This window comes from Callithrix jacchus, chromosome 12 (assembly GCF_049354715.1).
Source record: "Callithrix jacchus isolate 240 chromosome 12, calJac240_pri, whole genome shotgun sequence".
NCBI classification, from domain to species: Eukaryota; Metazoa; Chordata; class Mammalia; order Primates; family Cebidae; genus Callithrix; species Callithrix jacchus.
The window spans coordinates 60,727,277-60,745,733 of record NC_133513.1 but is presented as its reverse complement, the minus strand read 5'-3'; the positions used below and the strand labels follow the sequence as shown (position 1 = coordinate 60,745,733).

Genomic DNA, 18,457 nt, shown 5'->3' with positions numbered 1-18,457 from the left:
TGAGCCAAGATGGTATACCACTGCACTCCAGTCTGGGTGACAGAGTGAGACGCTGTGTCAAAAACAAACAAACAAAAAAAAACCACACACACACACACACACACACACACACACACATGCTCACGCACACACTGAGCATCACAGTATCTGCCAATTATAAGGGATAAGGGAAGGGAGGGGTCACCCTGGCCTTGCCACAGGTCTGACCATGAGTGAGCCATTCAGCGAGTTTGGCTGGAGCTTCCTTATCCATAAACTAATAGGTACAACTTCTACTTTTAGCAACCACAAAGCACACTGTCAAATGGAACCAGGGTCACTGCTCAGGGGGAAGGATCAGGAGCTGAGAGAGACCCCTTGTGACTACCTTCAGGGGCTGTTTATCCAGGCCCCCTCAAATCTATGACTCCCATTTACAAGTGTGTGAAGTGTCCAATATTTAGTGTTGCTCTGGCATCTCACACCACCCTTTCTTCTCTGACCCTAATTCCTGGGGACCCTGCTGGTCTGATCCTGTTAAAGAAGGGAGCCATGAGGCTGGGTACGATGGCTCAAGCCTATAATCCTGGCACTTTGGAAGGCCAAGGCTGGAGGATCTCCTGAGCCCAGGAGTTCCAGACCACACTGGGCAACATGATGAAACCCTGTCTCTACAAAAAATACCAAAATTAGCCAGGTGTGGTGGCCCATGCCTGTACTCCCAGCTACGTGGGGGACTGAGTTGGGAGGCTTGCTTGAGCCTGGGAGGCAGAGGTTGCAGCGAGTTGAGATTGCGCCATCTGTAGCCTTAGCTACTCGGGAGGCTGAGGCAGGAGAATTGCTTAAACCTGGGAAGTGGACGTTGCAGTGAGCCACTCCAGCCTGGGCAACAGAGTGAGAATTCAATTTTTTAACCTAGTGGTAAAGTACTGTTGGAGTTAGGATTCCAGTAGAAGCCCAAAGAAAATCCTGTATTGATTTGTACAGTGGCACAAAGTCAGGGTCAGAATTTCTACCAAATCTATGAGAATGCTTCCCAGCATTCTCCCTTGTTCTCTTTCTTTTGGACCACAAATAATTTAAAACCAGTGGCTTCATGTGATATATACATGTAATGGAATATAATCGGTTCATAAAAAGGAATGAGGTACTGATCCATGCTATAGCATAGATGAGCCTTGAAAACCTTATGCCGGGTGAAAGCTGGACACAAAGGACCTAATATTGTATGATTCCATTTCTATCAAATGTCTGGAATAGGGACATCTGCAGAGACAGAAAGTACATTAGTGGTTTCTGGGGAATAGGGAGGTTGGGAGGAAATGGTGAATGCTTGTTAATGGGTATGGAATTTCTTTTGGGGTGATGAAAGTTTTCTAAAATTAGATAGTGGCGATGGTTGCACAACTCTAAATATGCTGAAAACCACTGAATTTTTCACTTTAAATAGCTAAAAATTGTATACTATGTTAATTATATCTCAATAAAGCTGTCATTAAAAAAAACCAACCAACCAATGTGTGAAATAATAAGACATTTACATGTTGGTCTCTGCTCCTAGTCTCTAGCATTTAGCTTCTAAAACCCTTGCAATTTCCTAAGTGATAGAGGTGCTAGGAGAATCCCAGAATTCCTATATTCCTTGGAATTTCCTGGGTGATTAGAGAGTGTCTTTTGTTCCTTGGTGGGCCCCTGGATAGCCTCGGGATGGGGGCTGGTTGCCAGGGGAACCAACCATGTGATCAGAGGGTTGCTCTCAGCCACAACCCTCATGCCGCCTCCAGGGAGAGCCAGAAAATTGAGCGAATAAATCATTGGTCAATTATTTAGTCAATCATGACTGTATAATGGTGCTTCCATAAAAACCTAAAACAGGCCAGGTATGATGGCTTATGCCTATAATCTCAGAACTTTGGGAGGCCCAGGCAGGTGGATTGCCTGAGCCTAAGAGTTTAAGACTAGCCTGGGCAACATGGTGAAACTCTGTCACTACACAAAATACAAAAAAAGTTGGCTGGGGGTGGTGGCACATGCCTGTAGTTCCAGCTACTAGGGAGGCTTAGGTGGGAGGATCCCTTGGGCTTTGGAGACTGAGGCTGCAGTAAGCCGTGATCATGCCACTGCAGTTCAGCCTGGGTGACAGAGTGAGACCCTGTCTCAAAGAACAAACAAACAAAACAAAAAATAAGCAAAAAGAAAAAATCCTAAAATGACTGAGTTCTGGCAGCTTCTTGCTAGCTGAACACATGGAGGTTCCTAGGTGGCACATCTGGAGAGGGCATGGAAGCTCCTGCCCTTTCTCTTATATCTGTATTTATTGTAATAGCCTTTATAGTAAATATGTAAATGTAAGTGAAGTGTTTTTCTGAGTTCTGTGAGCTGCTTTAGCAAACTAATGGAACCCAAGGAGGGTGTTGTAGGAACTCCGATTTATAGTAGTCAGCCAGAAGCACAGGCCACAACCTGTGCTTGTGACTGGTGTTTAAAGTTGGGGGAGGACGGCTCTTGTGACCGAGCCCTCATCCTGTGGGATCCGATGCTATCTCTAGGTAGCTAATGAAAGAATTGAATTGAATTAGAGAACATGGCACTGGTGTTCACTGGAGAATTCACTGCAGAATTGCTTGCTTGGTGTGTGGGAAAAAACCCACATGTATCCAGGGTCATAGGTGTGTTCTGCGTTGTGGTAAGTAAAGGAAAAACACACTCTGGTTTTTCCTCTATGTGTATGTCACATGATGGCATAACTGCCTTGTGCTTAATGAATGGCAAGCAGGGGTGCTGTGTTAGTCCATTTTCATACTGCCATAGAGAACTGCCCAAGACTGGGTAATTTATAAAGGAAAGAAGTTTAGTTGACTCCCAGTTCAGCGTGGCTGAGGAGGCCTCAGGAAACTTAGAATCATGGTAGAAGGAGAAGCAGGGCACCTTCTTCACAAGGTGGCAGGAAGGAGTAGTGCTGAGCGAAGAGGGGAGAGCTTTTTATAAAACCCACTCACTATCACCAGTACAGTGTGGGGGAAACCACCTCCATGATTAAATTACCTCCACCTGTTCTCTTTCTTGATACATGGGGATTATGGGGGTTACAACTCAAGATGAGATTTGGGTGGTGACACAAAGCCTAACCATATCAAGTGCCTTGAATGAATGAATGGACCACCAGTCCTTGTGACCAGGCAGCTACCAAGCATTTGCTGAGCTGTCCTGGGTGCCAAGGACAGAGAATCCCAAGTCGTGGCCTTTCCCTCAAGGAACTTGAGAAAGAAGACAGGAACAGTGACATTCAATGTGAAAATTCCTTGGTTTCTTTATTTATTCCTTTATACCTTCATTAATTCCACAAGTGTGTGTTCAGTTTTTACCTATATTCCAAACACCATTGTAAGTTCCAGAAATATAGCAGTGTGTCAGAGCTTATAGCTTGGTAGAATCAAATACAGAGATAAGTCAGCTTTATAAAAGAGAACTCTTTTTGTTAAAAACAAAAAGCAAACCTTATTTTCTGTTAAAAATAAAGAGCTCAAGGGACCCAGAATAGCCAAAGCAATCATGATAAAGGAGAACAAACTTGAAGGGATTTCACTGCCAATTTCAAAATTTACAGCAAAGCTACAGTAATCAAGACATGGTGGTACTGGCATGAAGGTAGACGTGTAGACTAATGGAACAGAATGGAGAGTTCAGAACTAAATGCATACAGGCTGAGCATGGTGGCTCACGTCTGTGAGCCTAGCACTTTGGGAGGCCAAGGTGGGTGACCTGAGGTCAGGAATTCGAGAACAGCCTGGCCAACATGGTAAAACCCTGTCTCTATTAAAAATACAAAAAATTAGCTGGATATGGTGGCATATGCCTGTAATCCTAGCTACTTGAGAGGCTGAGGCATGAGGATCACTTGGGATTTTTGTCAAGAATGCGAGGACTATTCAGTCAGGGAAAGAAAAGTTTTTTCAGGAAATGGTGCTGGGACACTGGATATCCACATGCAAAATAATGAAGTTGGTCTTACACCTTATGCGATGTATGAAATTAACTTGAAATGGATCAAATACCTAAATGTAGGAGCTAAAACTAATAAAATTCTTAGAAAGAAATATAGGTATGAATCTTTTGACCTTGGATTTGGCAATAGAGTCTTAGCTACAACTTCAAAAGCACTAAATAAAAAAAAAAAGATAAAATTGGACTTCATCAAAATTTAAAACTTGGCCAGGCATAGTGGCTTATGACTGTAATCCCAGCACTTTCGGAGGCCAAGCAAGAGGATTACTTGAACCAAGGTGTTTGAGACCATCTTGGGCAAAACAGTGAGACCTTGTCTCTACAAAAAATAAAAAATTAGCCAAGTGTGGTTGTATGCCTGTAGTCCCAGCTACTCAGGAGCTGAGCATGGAGAACTGCTTGAGTGTAGGAGGTCAAGGGTGCAATGAGCCATGATTGCACCATTATACTCCAGCCTTGGCAACAGAGCGAGGCCCTGGCTCAAACAAAACAATAACAACAGCAACAAAAATAAAAACATTTGTGCTTCAAAGAATACCATAAAAAAAGGAAAGACAATCCACAGAATGGGAGAAAATATTTGCCAGTCATATGTCTTGATAAATGATTTATATCTAGGACATAAAAAGAATTTTTTTTTTTGAGACGGAGTTTCGCTCTTGTTACCCAGGCTGGAGTGCAATGGCGCGATCTCGGCTCACCACAACCTCCGCCTCCTGGGTTCAGGCAATTCTCCTGCCTCAGCCTCCCGAGTAGCTGGGATTACAGGCACGCGCCACCATGCCCAGCTAACTTTTTGTATTTTTAGTAGAGATGGGGTTTCACCATGTTGACCAGGATGGTCTCGATCGCTTGACCTCGTGATCCACCCGCCTCAGCCTCCCAAAGTGCTGGGATTACAGGCTTGAGCCACCGCGCCTGGCCAGAATTTTTTTTTTTTTTGAGACGGAGTCGTGCACTGTTGCCCAGGTTGTAGTGCAGTGATGTGGTCTCCACTCATTGCAACCTCCACCTCCTGGGTTTAAGCAATTCTCCTGCCTCAGCCTCCCGAGTAGCTGGGACTACAGGCGTGTGCCACCATACCCAGCTAATTTTTTTTTTTTTTTTTCGTATTTTTAATAGAGACAGGGTTTCACCATGTTTGCCCAGATGGTCTTGATCTCTTGACGTTGTGATCTGCCTGCCTCGGCCTCCCAAAGTGTTGGGATTACAGGCGTGAGCCACTGTGCCTGGCCCATAAAAAGAACTTTTACAACTCAATGCATAAAAGACAAGGCCAGGAGTGGTGGCTCACACCTGTACACAACATTTTGGGAGCAAAGGTGGGTGGATCATGAGGTCAGGAGTTTGAGACCAGCCTGACCAACATGGTAATAACCCATTTCTACTAAAAATAAAAAGATTAACCAGGCGTCGTAGTGCACACCTGTAATCGTAGTTACTCGAGAGGCTGAGGCAGGAGAATCAGTTGAACCTAGGAGGCCAAGGTTGCAGTGAGCTGAGATCTCACCACTGAACTCCAGCCTGGGCTACAGAGCAAGACTCCATCTCAAAAAAAAAAAAGACAAATAAGCCAAGTGTTTAAAATGAACAAAGGTTCTGAATAGACATTTCTCCAAATGTCCAATAAGCACATAGAAATGTACTGAACATCATTAGTCATCAGAGAAATGCAAATTGATAAAAAGTCGGACTGTAATAAATGTTGAAGACACGGAGAATTGGAAACTTCATACATTACTGGTAGGAATGTAAAATGGTGCAGCTGCTTTGAAGAAGGGTGGTAATTCTTTGAAAAGTTCAACATGGGTAACCATTTGATGGTGATTTTAGTCCTAGGTATATACCCAAGAGAAATGTAAACATGTCCTCACAAAAACTTGGGCACAAATATTCAGAGTGGTGTTATTCATAATAGCCAAAAGGTGGAAACAAACCAAATATCTATCAATAGACAAATGAATGAATAAAATGTGCTGTATCCATAGAGTGTAGCAGCCATTAAAAGGGATAAAGTCTGATATGCACTATAACATGATGAACCTTAAAAACCTTTTGCTAAACATTTGACTGAAATGAGCCAGTCATACAAGGTCATATACTGTATGATTTCTTTTCTTCTTTGGTTTTTTGAGACAGGTTCTTACTCTGTCGCCCAGGCTGGAGTGCAGTGGTGTGATTTCAGCTCACTGCATCCTCAGCGCCCCCAAGGCTCAAGTGATTCTCCTGCCTCGGTCTCTGAGTAGCTGGGATTACAGGCGCACACCACCATGCCCGTCTAATCTTTTTTTGTATTTTTGGTAGAGACAGGGCTTTGCTGTGTTGCCCAGGTTGGTCTCAAACTCCTGAGCTCAAGTGATCCACCCGCCTCAGCCTCCCAAAGTGCTGGGATTACAGGCATGAGCCACCTTGTATGATTTCATTGATGTGAAATGTCCAGAATAGGTAAATCCATAGCAACAGAAATTAGATTAGTGGGTGCCTGGGGCTGGAGGAGGATGAGGGGCTTGGGAGGTGATAGTTAAAGGGTACGGATGTCTTTTTGAAATAATGAAAATGTTCTAAAATTGGCTGTGGTAATGGTTGCATAACTCAGAATACACTAAAAACTGTTGAATTGTATACTTTAGATGGGTTAATTAATATTTTATGTGAATTAAGTTTCAAGAATGCTGTTAGGTAAGATATAATAAAGATCTTTACTTACCTAGGAAAAGGAGATACCCCACGGCCATGGCATTGAGGGCTTAGTGGATCATGTGCTCTGGAAGGCAGAGGTGGCTGTCACCCCTGCTGTGATAGATACTAGGACAGTGGGGATGTCACTGTAGCATCACAAGTGAAACAGATCTTAACTGATTTTTCTGGGAGCATTGTGAGGGTAACTAAGATGAAAGGTAGAGAGTATTTGGTTGTGGCTTGTGTCACCTGTAATCCCAGCTACTCAGGAGGCTGAGGCAGAAGAATCACTTGAACCCAGGAGGCAGAGGTTACAGCAAGCCAAGATCATGCCACTGCACTCCAGCCTGGGCAACAAGAGCGAAGCTCTTTCTCAAAAAAAAAAAAAAAAAAAGAAATTCTGTTGGGGACAGGGTGGCTCATACCTGCCTGTAGTCCCAGCTACTTGAGAGGCTAAAGTGGGAGAATCTCTGGGGCCCAGGAGCTTGAGACTGCAGTGAGCTTTGATCCTACCACTGTACTGTAGCCCTGGTGATAGAGCAAGACTCTTTCTCTGTCAATTAAAAAAAAAAAAAAAAAGTCGAGTTCTTAAAATATGGATGAACCTTGAAAACATTATGCTAAGAGGAATAATGTTGGAGAACATTGTGAATGTACTTAATGCCACTAAATAGTATACCTAAAAATGGTTGCAGTAGTGAATTTTATGCTATGCATATTTTACCACAATAATAAAATACAACCCTGCGGAGTAAGTGGAGCCCTGGAGTAATCGATGTCGGAGCTGACATGGAGGGCTCTGGGTGGACCTCAGATGTAGGGCTTTGTCTGAGTTGAAATGCTGTGGGATTTTTTTATTTCAGTATATCAGTGCTGTTTTTGAAATAGGTTAAGAAATGAGAAACATGGAGTGGGAATTTATACTTAATTCAGTACTTCCATTCCCCTATAGTCAGAAGTAAGAGACTGGGATTGCTTGAAGCTATTCTGTCTAAGGACTCCGGGTTAGGATAGGGTTTCTCTTGCCTACCCTGCATATCTGGCGGTGGTTGGATGAAGTCTGCATGATTGCTGCTTTCTGGCTGATAACAACATGTGACAGGGGGAGGCAGACAGGGCCTAGGCCCTGCCAGGAAGGCGGGCTTGGTATGTGGCTTCCTTTTAACATCTGAATCTGATGTGATACCTGTTGTCTCCCTAAACAGAAAAGGGAGATTTCATTGCCCTGGATCTTGGTGGGTCTTCCTTTCGAATTCTGCGGGTGCAAGTGAATCATGAGAAAAACCAGAATGTTCGCATGGAGTCTGAGGTTTATGACATCCCAGAGAACATCGTGCACGGCAGTGGAAGCCAGGTGGGTCCTTGCTCCCTCTGGGTCACCCCATTGGGCCAGCATACCCTAGGATACTTCCAGGAACCAGGCCTCAAAGCACTGGCATTCCAAGCCCCTGGAAGAGGGTTGCTGGAAAGAGTCCCTCATAAGTGCATATGTAAAAGGACTCCTGGGCAGAGGATGTGACAGCCTGTGTGGGGGCTGTGCTTAAGCAGAGGCCCTCTATCTGGTTAAACTGGTGCAGTGGGAGTGGGCTGCTTGGACTTGCAGAGTCTAGGTTTGAGGAGGGAGACCCCACAGCTCTGTTGGGTAAATGTACTCATTCCCTGTGGATCCTGGGGTCAGTTCCCCAGTGCAGGTTTAGCAGAGCCCTAGGTGAAAATGTACCCCCGCCCTTTTTTTTTGAGATGGAGGCTCGCACTATCGCCCATGCTGGAGTGCAATGGCATGATCTCGGCTCACTGCAACCTCTGCCTCCCGGGTTCTTGTGATGCTTCTGCCTCAGCCTCTGGAGTAGCTGGGATTACAGGCACACACCACCACACTTGGCTAATTTTTTTGTATTTTTGGTAAAGATGGGGTTTTACTGTGTTGGCCAGACTGGTCTTGAACTCCTGACCTTGTGATCCACCCACCTCAGTCTCCCAAAGTGCTGGGATTACAGGTGTGAGCCACCATGCCCAGCCGAAAATGCCCCTTTCTTTTTGTCGTTGGCCTCACCCACTTACCAGAGGCCCCAGCCTTGTAGGGTATGGCTGTGGCCTTGTTGGGCAGGAATGAGGGCTCACAGCTATGGGCTATTTGGTGGCTTCTTGTTACCTGATTTAGAAAAGCATTGTGCAAGCCCTTGGCACAGAAAGTAGAGGAAGCAGGGACATCAACGTCCCTTCCTTTCACTCTCCCACTGGGGCTCCCAACACTGCACCCCAGGAATGGCTGCCCTTCCTCCTTGCCCAAAGGGCTGTGGGCATGCCTAGGAAGGACCTGTCCATCTGCCCGCTTCTGTCTGGGTGAGGTGAGTGGTGGGTCTATATCTCACTGAGGACCCTGTGATCAGGGCTCAGGTAGCCTCTACGGTAGGCTTTCAGTCATTTCTGGGTCCCTAAGCCCATTGTGGGGCAGGGGTGTACTTCTCCTCTCTCCTGTAGACGTTCTGGCTCCTTTAGTCTGGCTCGCCTCCTGAGTCGTGGCTGCTGTCCAGCATATGTTCTCAGAACTGGCCAAATGTTTGCTTTAAGGAGGGTGTGCTCACCGCAAGGTTCATGACTAAGATCTCCAGGGAACCCGTTTGTTCTGGGGTGGACTTTGAGATGAGACCCAGGAGCCTTCTCCTCTTGACTCTACTTTGTTCTTAAGTTCTTGTGGGTAGGACCTGGAGCAAGCCACCAAGCCTTTTCTTTGTCTAAGACACAAGGGCTAATCCTGGCTAACCTGCTCCCTTGGGGTGTGGGTTCAGAGCCCTTCAGATTATGCCACAGTGAGCATCACAGGTGATACTGTCACTAGAGCAGGTGAGCCAGTTTCTATATGGTAGGCCACCAAAGCTGGGTGCGTCTCTACTGGATGGCCCTGCCCAAAGGCTCCCCTGCCACTCCTCCATCACTGGGCTGCAGAGACCAGCCCATCCATCTGGTGCCTGCACAAAGGCTGCCAGATGGTGTGTCTCTTGACCATGCGCAGTTGGCTGCTGCGTTGCTCCTCTTCACAGGTGGCTGGAAGCTCAGGGTTTGGCATCCTGCACTTTCTGTTTGGAACACACACTGGCCTATCACTCTGTTTCCCATGGTCCTTAGGTTGAGCTACCTAAGCCTGGCACACTCACCACTGAAACTCACCCTGTGCTGCAAACATTCCCTGTGTGTTTTGGCTTGACTTTTTAGGAGCAAGGTTTGTTAATTAAGGGAGTGTCCTCACCTTCTTACCATTGCCCCCTTTGTCTCTCCCAGCCTCTGTCCTTATCTTCCCCTCTTCTCAGTCCTAGAATCACTTTATTTCCTGATGTCTCTGTTTCTTCCTCTGCTGCTTTTTTTCTTTTTTTGAGACAGGTTCTCACTCTGTCACCCAGGTTGGAGTGCAGTAATGGGATGTGGGCTCACTGCAACCTCCAGCTCCCGCGTTCAAGCAATTTTCCTTCTACCTTAGCCTCCCAGGTAGCTGGGATTATAGGCACCCACCACCATGCCTGGCTTATTTTTGTATTTTTAGTATAGATGGAGTTTTACCATGTTGGCCAGGCTGGTCTCTAACTCCTGACCTCAGGTGATCTGCCCACCTCGGCCTCCCAAAGTGCTGGGATTATAGGTTTGAGCTGTGGCACCCAGCCCTTCTGTTCCTTTTAAGCAGTCTGAAAGAGGATGAAGGCAATAATAATGATAACGTAGTATCATTATAGCAAATTCTTACCTGGTGCTTGTTATGCACAAGTCACAGATACGAGCACTTTTATGTATTAATTCAATCATCACAGCAACCCTAGGGGGTAGATATTATTTTTGCCATTTCACATGTTAGGAGAATTGAGGCTCAGCTGTTTATTAACTAGCCCCTTGGGTTACACAGCTCATAAGTGATGGAACTAGGATTTGAACCTAGGCAATATGGCTCCAGATGATAAACAGTTTCAGCAACTTCGAGTTCCTAGGCTGGGTTGTGTCTTTGTCTTTATTTGGTTATTTTAATTTTATGATTGGTGAGAGAACAGGAGGGCAGTAGGCAAGGAGAACAGTCTCGGGAATGAGGGGAGAGGGTTGGAAAATGAAAAATGGATGCAATGGGAACCTGCTACGGAAGTCTGGTGTTAGGTTAGACATAAGTATTGGGTGGTCCAATACCTTCTTTTTCTTTGACATAGGGCCTTGTTCTCTTGCCCAGGCTGGAGTGCAGTGGTGCAATCAATGGCTCACTGCAGCCTGGAACTCTTGGACTCGAGGGATTTTCTTGCATTTCAGCCTCCCATGTAGCTGGAACTACAGGCACGCGCAACTGGCCTAGCTAATTTTTTTGTATTTTTAATAGAGATGAGGTCACATTATGCTGCCCAGACTAGTTTTGAAATCCTGGGCTCATGTGATCCTCCTGCTTTGGCCTCCCAAAGTGCTGGGATTACAGGCATGAGCCACTATGCCTAGCCGAGTGGTCCAATACTTTTTGGAGATCTCTTATTGACCTATAGATATTCTGGCAAAACTGGGTCCTCATTTTGTCTATGAAGCAACTTAGACTCACAGATTATGAACAGTAATAAATTCTTGGGGTTGTAATCATAGCAGATTCTTATCTTTTACAATATGTGGGAATTTAGAAATAGATTTACAAGTGCTTTTGAACTTTTTTTTTTAAAGAAATGTCATCTTACTATTTTGCCCAGGGTGGCCTTGAACTCCTGGGCTCAAGTGATCCTCTCACCTCAGCCTCCCAAGTAGCTAGGATTACAGGCATGCAAGATTTTTAAACTTTTTATTTGAAATAATATTAAACTTACAGGAAATTTTTAAGATAAGCACAAAGGGCTGCTGTGTATTATCATCTAGATTCTCCAATTAACTACTATTTCCTTTATTACTGTCTCTCTTCCTCTCTCTACACACACCCAAACACACACACACACACACACACACACACACACACACACACAATCTCAAAAGTCTCAGAGCACTTTATTTTTTTTGAGACAGAGTCTTGCTCTGTTGCCCAACCTGGAGTGCAGTAGCATGATCTCGGCTCACTACAAGCTCTGCCCCCTACAACCTCTACCTTCTGGGTTCAAGTGATTCTCCTGTCTTAGCCTCCCAAGTAGCTGGGATTATAGGCACATGACACCATACCCAGCTGATTTTTGTATTTTTAGTAGAGATGGGGTTTTACCATGTTGGCCAGGCTGGTTTCAAACTCCTGACCTCAGGTGATCTGTCTGTCTCAGCCTCCCAAAGTGCTGAGATTAGAGGTGTGAGCCACAGTGCCTGGCCCAGAGTACTTTTAAGCTTTAATAAATTCAGAAGCACAAATGCAACATTCTTAAAATATTACTTATTTAGTTTTGGGAATTTTGAGTAATAAATGTTTAAGTTTTTATATTGGCCATTGCTTGCCATCTTTAATCAGAGTGACTGAGTCTTTATTTTTATTTTAAATTATAAAAAAAAATTTTTTTTTTATAAAGATGTGGTCTTGCCAGGTTGCCCAGGCAGATCTCAAACTCCTGGACTAAAGCAGTCCTCCCATTTCAGCCTCCCAAAGTGCTGGATTATAGGTGTGAGCCACTGCGCCTGGCCAGTCTGTGTATTTTTCAAATAAAGAGTATGTTGTCAGGAAAGAAGAGAAAATAATGTTTTTTAAGACACTGAAGCTTTGAGTTCAGAGCGGTTAGGTGACTTTTCTTCCCAGTTGATTGCAGAGATGGCTTAGCCGTGGTGGGTAGCTTCCTGCTTCTTTGGGCAGGCTTGTCACCCTGGATCACCAGCACTCCACAGAAACGGGCTTTCCTTCTCAATGGAGCACTCTGGGGAGTTGTGTTTGGCTTGGATCCGGGAGCTGGTGACAGGCCCCATTCATGGGAATCCATTTCTGCAGGCTGAGTTCTCCCAGGTGCCTCCCTGCCCCTTCCCGAGGTAGTCTTCCCTCCACCCAGCCTTCTTTCCTGAGGCTGCAGGAGAGTCTGGAGCCTCTGAGTGCAGATGGAATGGGGCGCAAGGACCAACTTAGTAATGAGTTTACATCAGTCTGCAATGTAGGTCGCAGGAAGCTTAGCCGGCTTCTCCAGGGAGGGTCATGTGTCAGTTGAGCCTAAGATGCCAGCTGCTTTGTGGCCTGAGTAATAGTGACTCAGGCAGAAGAATCCTACATTGAAATTGACCAGGTTTTCTTTTACTCTAGCAACAAAGTCTGCCTTTAGAGCTGGCTTTGGGGGGATCTGGGGAAAGATGGGAACAGCAGTAATGACTTATGGCCCTCTCACGAGGCCCTGCAAGTAAAGCTTTAGGCAGATGGCCTTGTCTGGGAGTTTGGGCTAATGCCACTTCATGTGACTATGGTTTGGCTCTTCCAAGACAGCCTTCCTCTGGGTTCCAAAAAACTCCATGGCTGTCACTCCCATGTGCAAGGGAGGTCTAGTGTCATGAGTCATGTGAAAGAGACAAGGGGTTAGCTAGACTGTGGCATGGCTGCTAAACGTGTATATATATGCCCAGGTTGGATTGCTAGAGGCAGAGAGATAATGAAGGGAGGTTTTTAGTTCTGTTAACCACTCTTCTGGTTAGAATGCACTTAGAATATTATCTTCTATTCTGGTTATATTTTGAGACAGGGTCTCACGCTATTGCCCAGACTGGATTGCAGTGATATGATCATGGCTTACTGCAGCCTTGACCTCCTGGGCTCAGGGGATTCTCTCACCTCAGTCTCCCAAGTAGCTAGGACTACAGGCATGTGCCACCATGCCTGTCTAATTTTTAAGCTTTTTGTACAGATGAGGTCTCACTATGTTGCCCAGGCTAGTGTCAAACTCCTAGGCTCAAGTGATCCTCTTGTCTTGGCCTCCCAAGGTGTTGGGATTACAGATGTTAGTCATCATGCCTGGCCCTGGTTATATTTTAGAGATGAAGGGAATTATTAGGAGATCCAAAAAGATTTCCTTATAGGTGATGAGCCTCTCATCATGGGCAGTATTCATGTAGAAGCTAGGGAACCGGTGTTCCAAGCTCTTTCTAGCAGATTCCTAAGATATGTGTGCACCTAAGTCATAGAAAATGTGTTATAAAATAGGCAACCTTAAGTTACAGTGCAGTAGATAAATTGTGATATTTCATACCAAGGAATACTGTGCAGCAATGAGAATGAACAGTTGGCCAAGACTCTCAACTCTGTGGATGACTGTCATCCACGTAATGTCGAGTGAAAGAACACAGATGCCAAAGAGCACACATGGTCTCGTTTCCCTTTAGACACACTAGACAAACAGGCAGATGTAATTGAGGGTGATAGACGTCAGGACAGCTGGCAGTTGCCCTTGGGCTGGGTGGTAGCGGTAGGGACTGCAAGGGCAGAAGGGGGCATCTTACAGGTGTTTCTCCATCTGGGTGCTGGCTACATAGATAGCTGCAGCTTGTGAGAACCCAGTGAACTCTACACTTAGGATATGTGTACTTTAAGATACTTCTATAAAAGGTAAAATTAAGATAGTCTGAATTGTTTAGTCACTCCAGTGGGCTAGAGGCTGTGGAATTGCCCTCAGAATTTCTGAAATTTTCAGAGTGTGGCATCAGGAGGGGCGGAGGCCACTGCACCTGAGTGGCTGGTGGAGACCCGTGACCTGAGTGTTATGAAGACATAGCTGATTTTCTGTTATTTTTCCATATTTCTCAGTACCCAGATGTTGCGTATTAGTGACCACTGAGAGGCCAGTTCTGTTTGAAGGCTTCGAGTTACTTCCTAAGAGCTGTACTTGCCCACAGGGCAGCTCTTGAAAAGTGACTCCTCTCTGCATTCACATACAGCATGGCTTGTCAGACAGGACCACGAGGTCGCATGAGTACAAACACCTTTCTATATGTGTGGAAGGGAATCGTTTATATTTTCCCATGAAATGCTGAGCCTGCTTTGGCCCTTCCTGACTGCTCTCTCCTGCTTCTTCTAGCTTTTTGATCATGTCGCTGAGTGCCTGGGAGATTTCATGGAGAAAAAGAAGATCAAGGACAAGAAGTTACCTGTGGGATTCACATTTTCTTTTCCTTGCCAACAATCCAAAATAGATGAGGTAAGGATGCTCTGGGATTATTGGGTTCTGCAGATGCCCAGGTTGGAAAAGCTAACAAGCCCTTTTCTCCACAACTTTTCCCTTTTGCTTGCAGAATGGCTTGCATGTCTGCTGTTTTTAAAGAAACGTTTGCAGAAGTTAGTGTGGTACCATGAGATAATGTTTACTTTTTCAATTACTTTAGTTATTTATGTATTTTTGAAGACAGATCATGGTATTTTTGGCTACCAGGTGGACAGAACCATTTATTAATCTTAAGCAAGCAAAGGAAAATAAAGTAGATTTAAAGATGGTGGAGAGAGGTGGGAAAGTTCTTTGCCAGAATTGCATGGTGTGTAATGTTTGCCTGGAAGCTGCCCTGCTTACTGCGAATATGCTACGGGCCCTGTCCCTTAGGTGCCAGGGCTGCCTCTCCTTAGTGGAGCTGGTTGGTGGCTCCAGCCCCAGAGATGCCTTTGGTGACCTTTGAGGTGACTTGTTATACCCAACTTCCTGTTGGTCATCTATTTGTTTAATCATTCAGCAAGGATGGACTCAGACCTTCTCTATGATAACACTGAACCTCAGCACTCCAGAAATACAAAATGAATACAAGCAGCCTTCTTCTTTTTTTACATGGAGAGATAGAAACACATATATACCCCACACCCAAACCACCCATGAATAAACTTCTATAGTATGAATTCTGGGATTGGGTGCCGTAGTAATCCCAGCACTTTGGGAGACCGAGACAGAAGGATCACTTGAGCCCAGGAGTTCAAGACCAGCCTGGGCAATCTATACAAAAAATTAGCTGTGTGTTATGACACGTGCCTGTAGTCCCAGCGATGTGGGAGGGGAGGCTAAGGTAGGAGAAGGTTGGGAGATTGAGGCGGCTGTGAGCCATGATTGTGCCACTGTACTCCAGCCTGGGGGACAGAATGAGATCCTGTCTCAAAAACAAGAAAAAGAAAAGAATTCTGATATTTAACTATTGAGGGCCCATCTTGTCACCTAGGCTAGAGTGCAATGGCGCAATCTTGGCTCACTGCAACCTCTGTCGCCTGGGTTCAAGCGATTCTCCTGTCTCAGCTTCCCTAGTAGCTGGGATTACAGTCATCTGCCACCATATCCAGCTAATTTTTGTATTTTTGGTAGATACAGGGTTTTACCGTGTTGATCAGGCTAGTCTTGAACTCCTGACCTCAGATGATCTGCCCATCTTGACCTCTCAAAATGCTGGGATTACAGGTGCAAGCCACAGCACCTGGCCAGGCTCTCTTCTAATACATACTTCACAGGTAGTGCACGTAATCTTTAAGCATCTCTATGAGTTAAGTGCTTATGATTCCTACTTTACGGATGAGGAAACTGAGTCTCGGAGGGGTTAAGAACCTGTCCAAGGTCACTTAGCCAGGAAGCGGCAGATCCCGTGCTCATAACTGGTCCACTTTGCTACAAGATAGTAGCATTTGGGCTCAGGGCACCTTCTACACTTGCAGGCAGCACCCCTGGGTCCCTTTATGCCTTTATGGTAAGCACCCTTTCTTGGGCACTCCTTCCTGTGGCTGGAACCCTTCCATCTGTATAATTTGTGGAATCAGCAAGAAGGGGCTTGAGAGCCCAGAATGCTAAGATGAGCACAGAGGTCTCCCCAGGGTCACAGGGCTTATTAATGGCAGGTCTTGGACCAGGTCCCAGGCCCCACCTCCCTTCCACTGCTCCACCCACCTCCAACATGTCTAAATGATCGGAGATGTTCTTTCTGACCTGTTATGCTTTCAGGAAACTGTGGCCATATGTGGACTCTTGCTCTGGTTCTAGTATCAGAACACCCCTCCAAGGTGTTCAGATCAGTTCGGCCTCCAGCGTGTCCTTCCCAAACCCTTTTGCAAGGCCTGTTGTCAATAAAGGTTTCCCTTGGCTTTTTTTTGTTTTCCCTTGGCTTTTTTTTGTTTTCTTTTTTTTGAGACGGAGTCTCGCTCTCACCAGGCTGGAGTACAGTGGCGCAGTCTTGGCTCACTGCAACCTCCGCCTCCTGGGTTCAAGCAATTCTTCCGCCTCAGCCTCTCGAGTAGCTGGAACCACAGGCGCGTGCCACCACACCCAGCTAATTTTTTTGTATTTTTAGTAGAGACGGGGTTTCACTATGTTGGCCAGGATGGTCTCGATCTCTTGACCTCGTGATCCACCCGCTTCGGCCTCCTGAAGTGCTGGGATTACAGGCTTGAGACACTGCGCCCGGCCTTCCTTGGCTTTTGAGAACTGAGATGTGACAGTCACTCCCCGTTCCCTGTGAGAGGTGGGCCTGGGAGGAAGAGACTTTGGTGGACTGTGTATCACCGTTGTTCACATTTGCTCTCTGCAGTATCAACTGAGTGCTGTCCCTGTGCCGGGCATGGGCTAGGCCCTGGGAGAGAATGGCCAGAATGTGTTTATTTTGTATTCCTGCAGTGCTGAGGTTCAGTGTTACTGGACCCGATCCCTGTGAAGGCGCAGCCTTCCAGGGACTGAAGCGTTGCAGGAGCTGGGAGGGAATGACCTCCTGGGCATGAGAGCCTGCAGGGTGGAGCAGACATGCCTGGGTGGGAGCATTGTGAACAGAGAAGGAGCCGAAGGTGGGGGGCGTCCCATCTGCCAGCCTTCACCCCATCTGGAGAATGCTTGTTAGGCTGGGTCAGGTACCTGCCGTGGCACCAGTGGATCACAGACCCTCAATTTCCTGTCCAGAGGCTTGTGCATAGGGCTGGCTGAGAGCTTCAAGATTATTTATTCACTTCTACATCAGCTCCCGGATTCAGAGGAGCAGAGTGAACCCCAGAGCAGTGAAGGGAGCTGCCCGGCAGGAAACGGGCAGAAAGTGTGAAGTAGGACCAGGTCTTTAGATTGCCAGCCTCCTCCCCCGCCCCCTGCCATTTGTTCCACAACACCTGGTTCTCTGAGGCTTTGGAGGAGGAAGAGGGCTGGTTGAGGGGAGGTAGACAGTGTCCAGGGCTTTTGCAGTTCCTGACTTAGCTCAGTTGCTGCTGAGCAAAGAACCACCAGTTCTCACCAAGGGCTGCTCTTCCCGGTGCATGCTGGAGTCTGTGTGGCTTCCACTGTGAGCTGGGCCAGGGACCATGTGCACAGAATCTCATCCCTGGGCTGCCTCTGCAGGCCTGCAAGGCCCAGACCACAAATCTTCCAGATGTGCTGCATTTATAGTGACTTTCCCCATTCAGAGAAAACAGCCAAGCGTAACAATTACTTTTCTGTTCTCATATCTTTTTAGTTTTTTGTTCTTTTTTTTTTTTTGAGACAGAGTCTCGCTCTTTTGCCAGGCGCCAGGCTGGCATGGCATGCAGTGATGCAATCTTGGCTCACTGCAACCTCTACCTCCTGGCTTCAAGCAATTCTCCTCCCTCAGCCTCCTGAGTAGCTGGGACTATAGGTGCGTGCTACTACGCCCAGCTAATTTTTTGTATTTTAGTAGAGACGGGGTTTCACTATGTTGGTCTCAATCTCTTGACCTCATGATCCACCCACCTCAGCCTCCCAAAGTGCTGGGATTACAGGCATGAACCACTGAGCCCAACCTAGTTGTTGTTTTTTTAATAAAACAAAATCAATATGTAAAACTATCGGAGTTAAGATAAAATTATAGAATGTTTATCATTGGATGCCTGTCCTTGATGTTTCTCCGCTAATATGCAAAGTAAAATGGAATCATTCTGTGTAAATAGGGAGTCACC

General features: G+C 46.0%; 1 protein-coding gene across 16 annotated transcripts in view; it reads left to right on the top strand.

The window, feature by feature from the left end:
- Window positions 1-18,457, top strand: part of HK1 (hexokinase 1) — a 132,572-nt gene that overhangs the window by 79,717 nt on the left and 34,398 nt on the right. For 14 of the 16 annotated variants that reach the window (XM_035268139.3, XM_078345689.1, XM_078345685.1 and 11 more), the window contains 2 exons: window positions 7,869-8,017; window positions 14,628-14,747. In XM_035268139.3, the coding sequence (XP_035124030.1) occupies window positions 7,869-8,017; window positions 14,628-14,747 (269 nt within the window). The remainder of the gene's footprint in view (window positions 1-7,868; window positions 8,018-14,627; window positions 14,748-18,457) is intronic. The other 2 variants (XM_078345691.1, XM_078345690.1) reach the window with 1 other exon arrangement.